The sequence below is a fragment of the Melanotaenia boesemani genome, chromosome 18 (genome assembly GCF_017639745.1).
Source record: "Melanotaenia boesemani isolate fMelBoe1 chromosome 18, fMelBoe1.pri, whole genome shotgun sequence".
Lineage (NCBI taxonomy): Eukaryota > Metazoa > Chordata > Actinopteri > Atheriniformes > Melanotaeniidae > Melanotaenia > Melanotaenia boesemani.
The window spans coordinates 7,305,221-7,320,621 of NC_055699.1; the positions used below are offsets into that span (position 1 = coordinate 7,305,221).

Below are 15,401 nucleotides of genomic sequence, written 5' to 3' on the forward strand. Positions count from 1 at the left end.
TGTACTTAAAATAATGTATTTTCTGATTTTCAGCTGTTGGGAGATTAATGACAATCCTGTCCCTGACAGACTCATGAACTGGCCCATAATGGCGTCTGTCATTGTAAGTTTTATCCATTATATGTTGTTGTTGTTAATATGTGGTATTATTTTAAGTTAGCATTAGTCAGGTTGTTTTCTTTTAGCTTCAAGGTGCTTTTAAACTTTGATTTTAATCTGAGCTTATACAGACACATTTTTTTCTCTTTACAAAATATGCATTTTAACTTATTGATTAAGGTGCATTATTATTAATATTATTATTTTATTGAGTTTTTCCTAATATGATTAGGCCTACACAGCTTTTCAAGTGTTTTCAGGGTATTGTATTCTGTTTCTCAGCAGTCCTACACACAGCATATTTTAGTTCTTCTACACTAACAGTGAAATTTATCAACCCACTGAAAGCTGTTGAGTCATTGAGAAAACCTCTGAAAATGAGACAAGTGCCTGATAAGGTTTAATCTGTCGGGAAACATGTTAGCCAGCAGATGATCTGTCAGAAAAAACTGTCAGCCTTACCATGATTTTCATCTCTGAGAAAGCATATTTCTTATTATCTGTCAGTGATAAATGGCATGTTTATGGCTTGTTTTCATGCTGCCATTCATCATTTGACTAAGGTTGCTTTAATAAACTTTTTGGTCATGCTGTAGTTAAATTGACAATAATGTCCTTTTGCATGTAATTACAAAACAGTTAAAGAGCTCTTTGCAGTAATGTGAGGTGTTTTTGACAGTGTTTTGTGAGTCTGTGTTAGTCTCTTAAACTAAATATAGAATTTTTAGTTCTTTATCTGTAGTCACCAAGACAAATATTGACTGTAGATTTGAGTTTTCCGACGTTCATTAATGGGCCTTTGTCATTGCTGTTTTTCTTTACAAGGTAAGTTTCATTCTGTTCATCAGCATCATTCGCATCCTGGTACAGAAACTGCGCTGTGCTGATGTCGGAGGAAACGAACAGTCGCAGTACAGGTACAGAGGAATAATATGTTACCCCTGAACTGTCATTGGTTTGATTGTGATGGTCCACTGATGTGGAAACGGCTGTGGCAGCCTTATCTGACATTTGTAATCGATTATGTTTATTTGAGTATCTGAATATTATTTATGTTTAATTTTCTGCCAGATATGACTTTTAAACTTGGATCTAGTGTGTAAACATACTCAACCATGCTGAAGATTTAAGTATACTAAACATCCTGAATTAAAACATTTTTTGTTTTATTTTGACACTAGATATTTTATTAAAATCATTGTAAAAACTCTGCTTGTCAGAGTCGGGATGGATTCGTTCATGGACAATGTGTGTTTTGTGTGTGATTTCCAGGCGCCTGGCTAAGTCCACCCTCCTGCTGATCCCTCTGTTTGGAGTGAACTACGTGGTGTTTTGCTACCTTATGGAGCCAGCTGATAAAACCTTGGAGCAAATCAAGATTTTCTTTGACCTCGGCCTTGGATCCTTCCAGGTATGACGTGATAGGTTTCAGCAATAGATTATTCAAACATGCAATTGATAAATGAAAAGCGGGATTCTTTCTTTGTTTTGCTTGGAGGAAAATGAATGGCAAACATGAACAAACAGGATTTGGCAGCAGCTAAAATATCGGGTAGATGAAAGATTTTATTTTTAGTTAAAAGGTTTTAAAATGAGGTAAATTCAATCCCAGTTGAACAACAACCCAAAACATGTTACATCCTTTCATTATTTACACTAAGAATTGTAGGCCTACAGAGGACATATGTGGGGACCCTATGTGACGGGTAGAGGTTTGGCTGAACTGGATTATTTGAACCTTTGTTAATCAAAGACACATGTCAGGAAAATATGGAAGCGGAAGAAGAGGCTTTATTGATGAGTTGCCTGTAATTTTTTTTTTGACAATATTGATTGTTTTTGATATGGACAGCATGTTTTAAATGCCTTGCATAAATTAAATTGTAAGAATCTCAGCTTTCCACACGTACACACAGGAGATGTGTGCACAGTAAGGGTGCGTAGACAACAGCTAATGATTTGCAATGATTGAGCTGTTCCTCTCGATGCGGAAGAGCAGCAGCTCTACTCTGAGCTCCTCACGGATCACCGAGCTTCTCACCCTATCTCTAAGGGAGAGCCCGGCCAACCTGCGAAGAAAACTCATTTCGGCTGCTTGTATTTGCAATCTCATTTTTTCGGTCACTACCCACAGCTCGTGACCATAGGTGAGGGTGGGAACATAGATCGACCGCTAAATTGAGAGCTTTCCCTTTTGGCTCAGCTCTTTCTTTACCATGACAGACCGATGCAGAGTCCGCATCACTGCAGACCCTGCACCCTTCCCTCACTCTTTTTTTTTATTTTATTTTATTTGTCATACTATAAAATTCCTAATGAAACAAATGTACTCACTGTGTGACAGGTCTGAGCTGCAGATGGGCAGTTTGACACCAGGGGCCAGATATTCATAGAAACTGTGTGTATTTTAATGACTTAAACTGCGTACACAAAAAGAAAAAATGGCCAAATGCATTATTTTTGCAAGATGTATACAACTGTGCATAAACGCAGCTCTCCTTTAATATCTCAGTCATCACAGGGCTCAGGGCTGGAGTGGAACCAATTTTCAGCCCGGGAGTTTTATATTTTAGACCAGCCCACCTCTTTTTGATGTGGAGTAAACTGGAGAAATGAAACATCTGTTCACTACTTACAATCCTGTAGTTTTTATTAGGAAAATAAAGACATTAAAAGCCTAATTTCTTCTATTAATGCACCAGATGACCTACTGAATTTTTTTTTTTTTCATCAAGTACACAAATTAAAAGAAAATGTGATTCATTCAGAAATCACTCACTTGGGCGGCAGTGGCTCAGGCGGTAGAGCAGGTCGTCCACTGACCGGAAGGTTGGCAGTTTGATTCCCACTCCCGCAGTCAACTGTCGTTGTGTCCTTGGGCAAGACACTTAACCCTCCTTGCCTCCAGTGTTGGCATCACAGGTGAATGAATGTAGATGAATGTTCGGTGATGGTCGGAGAGGTCTTGGTGCGAACTGGCAGCCACGTCTCCGTCTTTCCTCCCCAGGGTAAAAGAGCTTTGGGTGCCTTAAAAAGCACTATATCATATCTAATCCATTATTATTATTATTATTATTAATTATTATTAATATTATTATTATTCAGAAAGTGAGACCGTAATTCTGTTGTTTTCTTACTTCTTAAATGGAGCCCATAGGTGCCTCTGGAGAAAACGAAACATCTCTGTGCTCTATAGCCACGCTGGGTGGAATAGGACCAGTTGGTTTATTTTGTTTTAAACAACACAGGGTCATATACCTCAGCATCTATTTGCCCCTAAATTAAAAATATTCAGTTTATTTATCAGTCAAAATAAAATTGAATTATGTGCGTTATTCTCCATCTCATCTATTTAAAAAAAAAATTATCTGTTTTTTTCTTTTAAAAGTTCACTGTGGCTGTTTTATTCCAAGTACTGAATAGTTTAATGACACCTGGTTTAAGTAATCATCTACTCTGCAGGTAATCTTAACCTGACTGAAACTTGGCCTGTGGAATTGAGATGTGGTGACACTTTACTCCAAACTGAATGCATGTGGCAATTTATTGTAGTATTTACTTATTTCATTACTTAGTTTATAACCATATTTATTACTACACATTTGAACAAAACAGGAAGCCATAGTTTTAAAATTGCAGGGAACTTATGTTGTTTAAACAGCATACAAACTTAAACCTGGAAACAGAGATGTAAATCACTTCCCCACAAACCTGGGGCATTGCTACACATGTCCAACAGCTCCACATTTTCTCTCTCAGTACCAGGATATTAGCTGATAGTATCTGCCTGCAGCTCCAAAGGACTCTGTGTAACGTCTGTCTCCACCCTAGCACCACTGTCCTCCTCCTTTTTAGTTCACCTCATCACCTCTGCTTCTGCTTCTGTGTTACGGTATTGATGATAGTCAGACGTTTAAAGAGGTTTGTGGTCTTCACACACATCAAATTGAGCATCGTACATATCCATGGATGCGGACATGCCCCTAATTTTCCATTTCCAAAGAAATACGTCAACTACACAACTAAAAGGGCATGGTAATGAAAGCAGCAATGAACACAAATTTGGTAGTTTTACTGTATTTAAAATGGTCAAACTCATGTAATGAGGAATCTGCTGTTAGTTCAGAGCAAACGACTATGCAGAAGTAAAAAAGAAACCGTTGGTTTAACAACCAGTGGCCTCAGCTCAGATATGATCAGAAGGGAGTCCCAGGTTCACACATGGACTGTGGTTTGCCTGCTGTTTGCGGTCTGCAGCACTGTGGAGGCCTATGAGACAATCTTGTTACAGAAGTTTAAAGTGTACCAGTTTGTGAGGAGTAAAAGGCGTCCACTTGGTTTTTGTGTACATTTGTCCCCGGATGTCTTTTTTTTTTACTGTGGTGTCATACTATTGATCTGCATGTAGACTGGTTTGATTCTGTCTTTCTGAAATTAACAGGCCTTCCTTAAAGAGATATTATCTGGATGGCAGCATATGTTACTCCAAAACATTACTCTGTGAGACTGAAAGTCAGACATCAACTCTTTTTTTATATTGGTTCTCAAGATAACTTAATGTGTTTGTCTTCTAGGGTCTGATTGTAGCTGTCCTCTACTGTGTCCTCAACAGCGAGGTAAGGCTATGCATGAAGCTTTTTGACAAAAATCTGAACCACCCTTTAAGTACATACAGCAGTTATGCATAATTCAACTTTCCTCTCTGTACAAAAAGGTTCAGAGTGAGCTGAGGAGGACATGGAGGAGTTTATCTCTGAAACGTTGTGTGGGACAGGACTACAGGCTCCGCTCTATGTCAGCCAACCGGAATGAAACTGAAAACTCCACACAGTTTCCCAGAAACATCAGAGCTCAGTCCATCCTGCAGACTGAAACCAGCATGCTCTGACCAGGAACGGATATGAAGACAGAGCAAGCACTGAAAACTGTGACCACTTGAGGGGAGAATGACATCACAATATGCTGCCGACGTGCCTGTATCCGGATGAAACTTCACAATATCAAGTGATCATTTTAACGCTTTGTGCCAACCAAAGAGAGAAAAACAGGACAGTGATGAATGGCATGCCACAGTGCTGTCAAGTAAAATTATATTTTATTTTTTTAACTACCCCAGTGAATGGCTAAAAGAGAATTACCAGATGTTATCTGCCTTTAACCTAGCGAAAGATCAAAAACCATTGACATTTTTATTGGTGGTAAACATTTACTGCATATATAGATATACTGATACAGAATCCCAGTTTTCCTGGTCTTTTTGCAGATTCATTGCCATCTTTCCTCACTGTCTAGATCCACTTTTGTCTTTTTAAAGTCTTAGTTTGGCAGCTTTTAAAACAGGTCTGGGTTCTTAATCACTTTTGTAGAGCATCCCATCACAGGTGAAGACAGTGAGGTACCTTTATGCATTACAAATTTGAGTGGAGACCATGTTTTCCCTCTGCTGTGGGCAGGACCTACTTTGAAGACATTTTTGAAGAGTGATTCTCAATATTTAAAGTGAGTCATAACACAGGAAGTCCAACCCAAGGATCCTTTTACAGACATATCATTCCCAGCTGCAGAGACTGAATTTCAAGCCTGCAAAAGAGAAACATGACTTGTCCTAGTGTATTTACCTCCTGGAGTGCATTCTAAGGATCCCTGAACTCAAATCTTTGCAGAACCAAATCTCAGAAGAAAACAAAATCATTTAAATTATCCTCAATGTAACACAATTTCATAAGATTATCTGTCATGCTGTCATAATATCTGTCATATTACATCCATTTCCCCGGCAGAGAGCCAGTGTAAGCTGTGGTGCAGCTGTTACTACCCCTACTGGTCATTTTTAATGTAACATATTAACAATTTTCAGAACATATTTTTCATTTTGTAATGTGAAAGGTTTGCAGAGTTATAAAGCCCAAAAATCCCACAGAAGGAAGTTCCTCTCTCCCAGAGAAAATACTGATTATTACTCTACTGATCGTGATAACAGCTATAGTTGTGATAATAAATTTATCCTGTTCAATTGATGCTTTCTTCAGCATAGACAGCTATATAGCCTCTCAACTCCATGTCAAGTTTCCGTAAGTCTAAAAGGCAGTGAGCAGTGAATGTCACACAGATGTGTGTGGCCACCAAGTGTCTTATTTGAAATCCTCTTCGTGTTCGTCTGTGTGGTCTCACACAGTTTTCCATGTGTGATAAGATTGCAACACAACTTTGAACTTTGTATCATGGTTCAGTTCCATCATATTTTCTTAAAGCCAACGTGCCACACTCAGGCGACATCTCTGTGGTGTCTCTGCAGATGCAGTTGCATGGCAAAACTAGCAGGTAAGTCCACAAAATTCAAACTGCTTTTGTTACTGTAACATTTACTGTAAAATCCAAAATACTTCCAAAGACTGGTTTCTCTTATTTTTATTTTTGACGTGGTTCCCCTCCTATAAGTTATTGCTTATGAGTTCCCTTCATTTTTGTTGCAATGTAGCAAACCTAGCATTAGTTTATTTTGCTGAGATATTACCAGGGCATGCCTTAGGTGAGCTGATACCAGAGCGCCCTCTGCTGGATCACAAGGGAGAAGATGGCCGAACAACCATCTCTGCAGGCTTTGGTCTAAATTTGAAATGGGTTACTGACACCTGACGTTTCCCCTCATTTGGCAAACATATTGTGACAAAATGTTTGTTTTGGGGGTATTTTTGTTAATTTTTTTGTATGCTTAAATACATTTATCTGTTTTTCAATTTTATCATCTCACAACCTCTTGGACTTATCTTTTAAGCCCAGTCTGGGAATCAACATCCTGATGGGAAGATCATAATTAGCCGTTTCTAGGTAAAAGCTCAGGAAATGTACAAATGACTGAAGCTCTTGTTATTATTATTATTTTCTTTTAATGTGTTAAAGCATTTTTCATATATTCTGATTTGTGAAGAATGCATACATTTACAAATATGGGTGTTTGAAGAGCAAATTGTGATAAATATGTTTGTACTGATAAACTATCTTTGATTCACCTAGATTTTTTTTTTTAACCATTATTATTTTAAAGAGGATTAGAAACCGAATCAGAAATCGCTTTCATCATTTGCTATGTTTGTCTAGTAACCTAATCAGACAAAGGTTTGGTTAGGTTACTAGGAAAAAAAAAATCAAACTAAGAGCTTTATTTCAGTTTCTTTTCAGCTGTCAGTCAACCAAAAACCACATCTTTGCCTTGTACAAGAAAGCATTTTTATGATGTATCATTTGTTTTTTTTTCCACAGTTGGACTTGTTGTATTTATAAGAGATACCGAGCACTGATATTGATCTGTAAGCTTCTGAATTCAGCTGTAACTCCATGTTTGATGTATAAAACTTTGACCATTCAGCAGAAGTCAAATTGTCTCTTTAACAACACACGTTGCATATAAATGCATTCATGAGTTAAGATCTGAAAAATGTATTTTTATTGTCTGTGAATGTTTTTTATGCTTAGCCTTAATATGTAAGCATTATTCAATGTTCGTTATTTTAGTAGAAGAATGTGAATAAATTTATTCAGTAGTATACATCATTAATATTGAAAACTCTTAGCAGCCAGAGCAGCAGTAACAAAGCTTAACACAATATGAATCTTACAGGTGATGATAACTAAAACATAGGTGAAAAACATAATCTGTTAGCGCTATAATAGCTACCCTTTGAGGCAGTAATAAAGTCTGAAAAGGAAATGCTACACATTTTGTCTACACAATGTTTAGCAAGCTCAATCACATTCAATCATTCACATGTTTACTGCTGTTTGTTGTCCTTCTCGTGGCTCATCAAGTACCAGAGGTAAAACTGACATAATTTAGATGTCAGGTTTGTTGGATATTAAGTGCGGCTCTTCAGACTCTTTACAAGTAAAGGGGATTGATGTTGACCCTCTGTAAGACCATGAAGCTTTTCAGATCGATATATCTATCTATCTATACATATAAATATATATATATATATATATATATACACTGCTCAAAAAAATAAAGGGAACACTAAAATAACACATCCTAGATCTGAATGAATGAATTATTCTTATTAAACACTTTGTTCTTTACATAGTTAAATGTGCTGACAACAAAATCACACCAAAATTATCAATGGAAATCTAATTTATTAAGGAGGGTTTGGATTTGGAGTCACACTCAAAGTGGAAAAACACAGTACAGGTTGATCCAACTTTGATGTGATGTCCTTAAAACAAGTCAAAATGAGGCTCAGAAGTGTGTGTGGCCTCGACGTGCCTGTATGACCTCCCTACAACGCCTGGACATGCTCCTGATGAGGTGGCGGATGGTCTCCTGAGGGATCTCGTAACACACATGGACAAAAGCATCTGCCAACTCCTGGACAGTCTGTGGTGCAACGTGGCGTTGATGGATGGAGCGAGACATGATGTCCCAGATGTGCTCAGTAGGATTCAGGTCTGGGAACCGGGCGGGCCAGTCCATAACATCAGTGCCTTCGCCTTGCAGGAACTGCTGACACACTCCAGCCACATGAGGTCTAGCATTGTCTTGCATTAGGCGGAACCCAGGGCCAACCACACCAGCATATGGTCTCACAAGGGGTCTGAGGATCTCATCTCGGTACCTAATGGCAGTCAGGCTACCTCTGGCGAGCACATGGAGGGCTGTGCGGCCCCCCAAAGAAATGCCACCCCACACCATTACTGACCCACTGCCAAACCGGTCATGCTGGAAGATGCTGCAGGCAGCAGAACGTTCTCCACGGCGTCTCCAGACTCTGTCACATGCTCAGTGTGAACCTGCTTTCATCTGTGAAGGGCACAGGGGCGAATTTGTCAATCTTGGTGTTCTCTGGCAAATGCCAAATGTCCTGCACGGTATTGAGCTGTGAGCACAACCCCCACCTGTGGACGTCGGGCTCTCATTCAACCCTTATGGAGTCTGTTTCTGACTGTTTGAGCAGAGACATGCACATTTGTGACCTGCTGGAGGTCATGTTGCAGGGCTCTGGCAAAGCTCCTCCTGTTCCTCCTTGCACAAAGGTGAAGGTAGCAGTCCTGCTGCTGGGTTGTTGCCCTCCTTCGGCCTCCTCCACGTCTCCTGATGCACTGGCCTGTCTCCTGGTATCACCTCCATGCTCTGGACACTACGCTGACAGACACAGCAAACCTTGTTGCCACAGCTCGCATTGATGTGCCATCCTGGAAGAGCCGCACTACCTGAGACACTTGTGTGGGTTGTAGACTCCGTCTGATGCTACCACTAGAGTAAAAGCACAGTCAGCATTCAAAAGTGACCAAAACATCAGCCAGAAAGCAGGAACTGAGAAGTGGTCTGTGGTCACCACCTGCAGAATCACTCCTTTATTGGGGGTGTCTTGCTAATTGCCTATAATGTCCACCAGTTGTCTGTTCCCTTTGCACAACAGCATATGAAATTGATTGTCAATCAGTGTTGCATGTGAACAGTTTGATTTCACAGAAGTGTGATTGACTTGGAGTTACATTGTGTTGTTTAAATGCTCACTTTATTTTTTTGAGCAGTGTATATATTTCATTCTTTCTTTTTGTGTAAGGTGACCTTGGATGTGGAAAGGCGCCAAGAAATAAAATGTATTATTATTATTATTATTATTATTATTATTTTATGTTTATATATATATACTGTATATATATATATATATATATATATATATATAAACAACCACCCCCAATAGAACTTCAATTTAATTTATTTTGATCTTGTTTTCTATACAACTCCAACTCACAACAGTAGTAGCCTACCTTCGGGTTACATTTCCTCTAGAAGAAGTTTATACCATTATTTTATTAAAAAAGCTAAACAGTCTGATGTTATTTATCTGCTTTTCATGACGGCATGTCATTGCTCCTGTGTGATGCCACACGCATAGACACGTGCGCGCGCACACACACACAAGTGTGCACACTTCGTCAGTGCAGTGGGCGCGTTGGAAAACACGTCAAGCAGCTGAAAATGAGACAAAAATATGTCTTTTTAAAAAAGTATTGTTTTTAACTATCACATGGAAGTGAAGATGGAAACACTCGCGCTCTAGCGAGGAGCAGCTGGAGTATTTCTCCTGCTCCGGAGAACATCATGTCCATCACGGGAACGCGCACAACTGAACAATCTGATAATGTTCTGTTATTATAGTATTACTGTAAGGTGATTTCACAGCTGTCACACGATGTTTAAGTTATGTAGTTGGTATTTTCTTAATGTAACAGTCCGGATAGGCTACCTGCTGCAGAGTCCTTGAATACATGATTCAGCAGCCGTGGGGAGGGGGGTGTACCGTACTTTTTATCCAGGACCCACTGCAGGGTGAGAGGCCCTTGACAATCCTGGAATGTGTTTAACTTTAGAATTTCTGATTACTTCATATCACAATCAAAGTCAGTTTGCCTGAATGAAGGTGCAGAGATAAAGAATGTGGCATCATCAATAATTATCGGTGTTCTTTTAGGGCTTTAACACCCCTCTAAAATTGTTCAGAATGGATTAGTACATGCACCGGTCTGTTCAAGCGAGTTACACATAAGGTGCAGCAAGAAAGCCAGAGGAGAAAACATGTATTTCCCAAAGGAAGGGAAGTCTGGACACCAGAAAATGGACAGAAAAAACATAGAGTAAGAAAATAAGATGAGGGGCAGCCGCTTCTTTTTAATTTCTGACAGAGGAGAGTTGAGCAGCACCTGAACTAACACACAGTTTGAGCTGATATCAACAGCAGTTGTCCATAGGCAACATAGATTCATTTAGGGACAACATGGGTCTGTTACTATAAAAAATTAACCAAAGTTATAAATGTTATAGTTTTAGATTCAGATTCACTTTTTGTCATCAACGAGTACAATGAAAAGTAAGGTGCAGACCTTTCAGTGCACTTGTAAAACTACAAATACTATTAAAAAACATTGCATAAAACACAATATAAAAATAAAAAAATATAAAATCTCTGATACATATACAAAAAGGAAGGAAGTGGGTGCAACAACGGTAGTGTTCACAGTATATTTTGTGCAGAGTGGATTTTGTCCAATGTGGATACTGCACCGACTGTCTATTGCTCAGATTAGGTATTGCACAGATTACAATAAAGTAAGTCCAGGTTCCAATCGATGCTTTATGACCAACCTTACCGACCACTGTGGTGTTGTCTGCATATTTAATGAAGGTGTTGCTGGTGTGGATGGGGGTGCAGTCTGAGGTGTAGAGAGTGAAAAGCAGGGGGCTCAGCACGCAGCCTTGAGGGGAACCAGTGCTAAGTGTGAGGGGTGCGGAGATGTGTGGGGACCGATCCTGACCCTTTGTGGGCGTTCTGACTAAAAGTTCTTTATCCAGAGACATGTGGAAGGAGGTCCTAGTTTTAGTCCTAGGTTTAGCAGTTTCCTCACAAAACTGTGGGGAAGGATGGTGTTAAAAGCTGAGCTATAATCCACAAAGAGAAGGCAGGCGTAATTTCCTCCAGGTGTGTCAGCGCTTTGTGTAGCGTTGCATTCACAGCGTCCTCTGTTGACCAGTTTACCTTGTTGTCTAAACTGGTATGGGTCCCAGCTGGGGGCTATGTGACCCCTGACCAGGTTTTCAAAGCATTCATCACCACTGATGTGCGTGCCACCGGCCGGTAGTCGTTGAGGCTGGTCACGGGGGATTTTTTGGGTAGGGGGATGACATTGGAGGTAGACAGGATGGGACAGCAGACTGTGTCAGTGACAGATTAATAATCTTGGTGAAGATCCCTGCGAGCTGGTCCACACAGTCTTTCAATACCCCTCCTGGGATGCCGTCAGGGCCCGTTGCCTTTCGTGGGTTGACCCCCCTCAGCGTGCGCCTCACTTCGTTCACCCCCACTGTATTCACATTGGTGGTGACGTTGTTGTTCCTGGTGGTTCAGTCTCAAAGCGGGTGAAGAAGAGGTTGAGTTCTTCTGCCAGCGCAGCATCGCCCTCAACAGCTCTGATGCCAGATTACCATGCCTGTCTACTGTTGTTGCTGTCCAGATGGTCGTGGATTCTCCTCCTGAAGTCCTCCTTGGCCTTCCTGATGCCTCTCATCCAGTTGGCGCAGGCTGTGTTGTAGAGAGCCCTGTTGCCAGCTTTGAAGGTGGTGTTTCTCTCCTTCAGCAGCTGCTTCACCTCTTTGGTCATCCAGGGTTTCTGACTGGGGTAAACCCGGATGTGTTTCTCTAATATAACAGTGCCCAAACAGTTCTTGATGTAACACAGTACAGTACATAAATACATCCAGGTCCTCGTCCTCAAAGATCATGTTCTGATGGTCTTAATAATAATAATAATAATAATGGATTAGATTTATATAGCGCTTTTCAAGGCACCCAAAGCGCTTTACATGGTGGTGGGGGTGGATTTCCAGAGGGGGGTATATGCAGGGACAAAGGAAGATGTGGTCCGACTCGCCCAAGTGTGGTACAGGTCTGGCCCTGTAGCCCAGCTTGATGTTGGTATAAACCTTGTCCAGTGTATTGGCTCCCCTTGTCGCATAAAGTCCTCATGAGACCTCATGATAAAAAACATGTTGATGTTTTAGTAATTTCCCAGATCAATCATGGCATATTTGATGTCGGTTGATTCCTTGTAATGTCATGATTGTGAAGATGCTACTGGGATCACATTATCCGAAAAACTAAATACACCAAACTCCAGAGTCTGTAATGTTGACAAATAATCTACCATATTTTTTAAATGATCAAATACAACGAAAGGAGAATTTTCCAACTTTAAGGCCATAATCAATGATGAATAAGTCAGTCTGATTATTATATCACATACTTTTGGTGCTTTTGAGTCTGATTTGATACCTTATAAAAATATCTCACTTGGAAAAAGGATGGTCTTAAAATTATTACTGAATTACTTAAGTCAGTACATTAAATAGAAAATAAGTCACTGACATGAATCAGAAAGTTGACTTAGACTTAACTTTATTAATCCCTTGGGATGACTCCCTTGGGAAATTCAAAATTCCAGCAGCACATAAGAAAAAGCAGGTAAATAAGCACACAAGAGAGCAAAAAGAGTAAAAAGAACAACACACAGATAAATAAGATAAAAATAAATATAAGTAAAGACAAAAGAGCTAGATATGGCCTTGTATAGAATATGAATTAAAATTATTACACTACAGATGAAAATGAGGTTATTGCACCAGGGAAAGTGTCCATCTCTGTGTGTGCATGTATTGCACATGTAGATGGCTACCCCCCTTTTATTAACCGTTCTCTTTGTTCTATGCCCTCCTCTCTGTCCTCCTCCCCCCAAGTGAGGAGTTGTAGAGTGTGATGGCATGATGGACAAAAGAGTTCTTAAGCCTGGTGGTCCTTACACTTGGGAAGGAGCAGTCTTTCACAGAACAAGCTCCTCTGGTTACTGATGACGGTGTGCAGAGGGTGGCTGGCATTGTCCATAATATCCAGCAGTTTGTCCAGAATCCTCAACTATGCCACCGTCACCAGAGAGTCCAGCTTAATGCTGACCACAGAGCCAGCCCACCTGATCAGTTTATCCAGTCTGGATGTGTCCTTCTTGGATATGCTGCCCTCCCAGCACACCACAGTGTAGAAGAGGACACTGGCAACCACAGACAGCTCCCTTTATCCGGACTGGTTGCTGTCTTGGTCTGGACCTCCCAAAATCAATAACCAGCTCCTTTGTCTTAGAGGTGTTGAGCTGTAGGTGGTTAATGTGGCACCGCGGAGCAAACTCCCCTACCAGTCTCCGGTACTCCTCCTCTCTGTCACCTCTGATACCCAACGATGGCCGTGTCATCACCGTACTTCTGACTATGACACAGCTCCGAGTTATAGCAGAAGTCCGAGGTGTACAGGATGTAGAGAAGAGGGGCCAGCACTGTGCCCTGGGGGGCTCCCGTTCTGCTGACCACCTTGTGTGAGACGTGATGTCCTTCAGCCTGACGTACTGTGGTCTGCCAGTGAGGTAGATCCAGTCCATCAGGTGGTAGTCCACTCCCATCCTGCTCAGTTTGTCCCGGAGCAAGGAGGGCTGGCGGTCCTGGGTGTGTTGGACCTGGGGTCTGAGGAGGCTGAGGAAGAGCCGCTCCAACGTCTTCTTTAAATGTGAAGTAAGTGCCACAGGTCAGAAGTCATTCAGCTCGCTGAGCTGGTTCTTTTTCGGCACTGGAACGATGCAGGATGTCTTTCAGAGGGTGGGCGCTCTCCCAGTCTGCAGACTAAGGTTGAAGATCTGTTGTAGTGGTTCCCCCAGTTCTTCCGCACAGGTCATCAGTAGTCTTGGACACACTTTGTCTGGGCCTGCAGCTTTCCTGGGTTGCCCAGCCTACATGTTATAAGATACAGAGTAGAAGAAGTTTACAGTTGAACAGGAGGTACAATACAAAACATCACTTGTGTGCTTGTTGGCGAAGCCTAGCAAAGGTTTATTGCATAGCAATATATGGAACCTTTCAGTACCACTTTTAACAAAAGAATCTTAGTAACACATCAAGTATTATTCTATTACATAAGGCCCAGAATTTTGTGCTACACCCCTGATTTTAAGTTTGCTGAGATTTATATCCTGTTTATTATGTAAGCCTATATTTAGCAAAACAACAAAAACTCAGTTCCTCAGTAGTAGACGAGATCAGTCCCTACTTTCTACTGGTCTGACTGGATGAGGGAGCAACAGTTCTCTTGGATTGTCATTTCTTTTCTCATTACAAATGGCTCACTGAATGACCTGTTCAGTGTGACATGCATGGCCAATAGAGAACATCTTTGGCTCTTTCTTTACACTTAATTATTCCTAGGTGTGACTCTTTGATTTTGTTAGGCATTTCTTGTCTTGTTTGGAAGACAAGAAAAAGCTGGAAGTATGAGTTCATCTCATTTAAACATCAGCCCATACAAGTGTGTAATTTCATCCCTAAATGTCCAATAAGGCTAAATTTCTTTTCTTTCTTTTGGACATTGCACTCCTTACCTCTGGCCATCCTTTGAATGTAATGTCTTTAAGGAGCTGCATTTCAGGTTCCTTTGTTGTTACTTGTTGAATCTTAAGTAGTCTCTCCTCTGAAATTGGCAGCTGAGATGTAATCACATTTGTCTGTAACTCTCTCTCAAGCAGCGTGACTTAATGTGTCTGCAATGTGAAGCTCCTTACTTGGCCAATACATGACTTTAAGACTTCTGCAGCTTGAGCAGCATCCTCTGCAGCACCTCTGGAGTCTGGTGTAAGGGCTTTTTAAAGTTGCTCTCCACTGGCCTGTGGTCACTCTCATACTGGATTATTCCCATGAACCTCAGCAGTTCTTGTTT

General features: G+C 40.7%; 1 protein-coding gene across 1 annotated transcript in view; it reads left to right on the top strand.

The window, feature by feature from the left end:
• LOC121629286 (vasoactive intestinal polypeptide receptor 2-like) overlaps window positions 1-7,846 on the top strand; it is a 53,705-nt gene extending 45,859 nt beyond the window's left edge. Inside the window, exons 9-13 of the mRNA XM_041968932.1 lie at window positions 34-103; window positions 925-1,016; window positions 1,372-1,510; window positions 4,674-4,715; window positions 4,814-7,846. Coding sequence (XP_041824866.1) covers window positions 34-103; window positions 925-1,016; window positions 1,372-1,510; window positions 4,674-4,715; window positions 4,814-4,987 — 517 coding nt within the window. The 3' untranslated portion in view covers window positions 4,988-7,846. The remainder of the gene's footprint in view (window positions 1-33; window positions 104-924; window positions 1,017-1,371; window positions 1,511-4,673; window positions 4,716-4,813) is intronic.
• The last annotated feature ends 7,555 nt before the right edge of the window (window positions 7,847-15,401 follow it).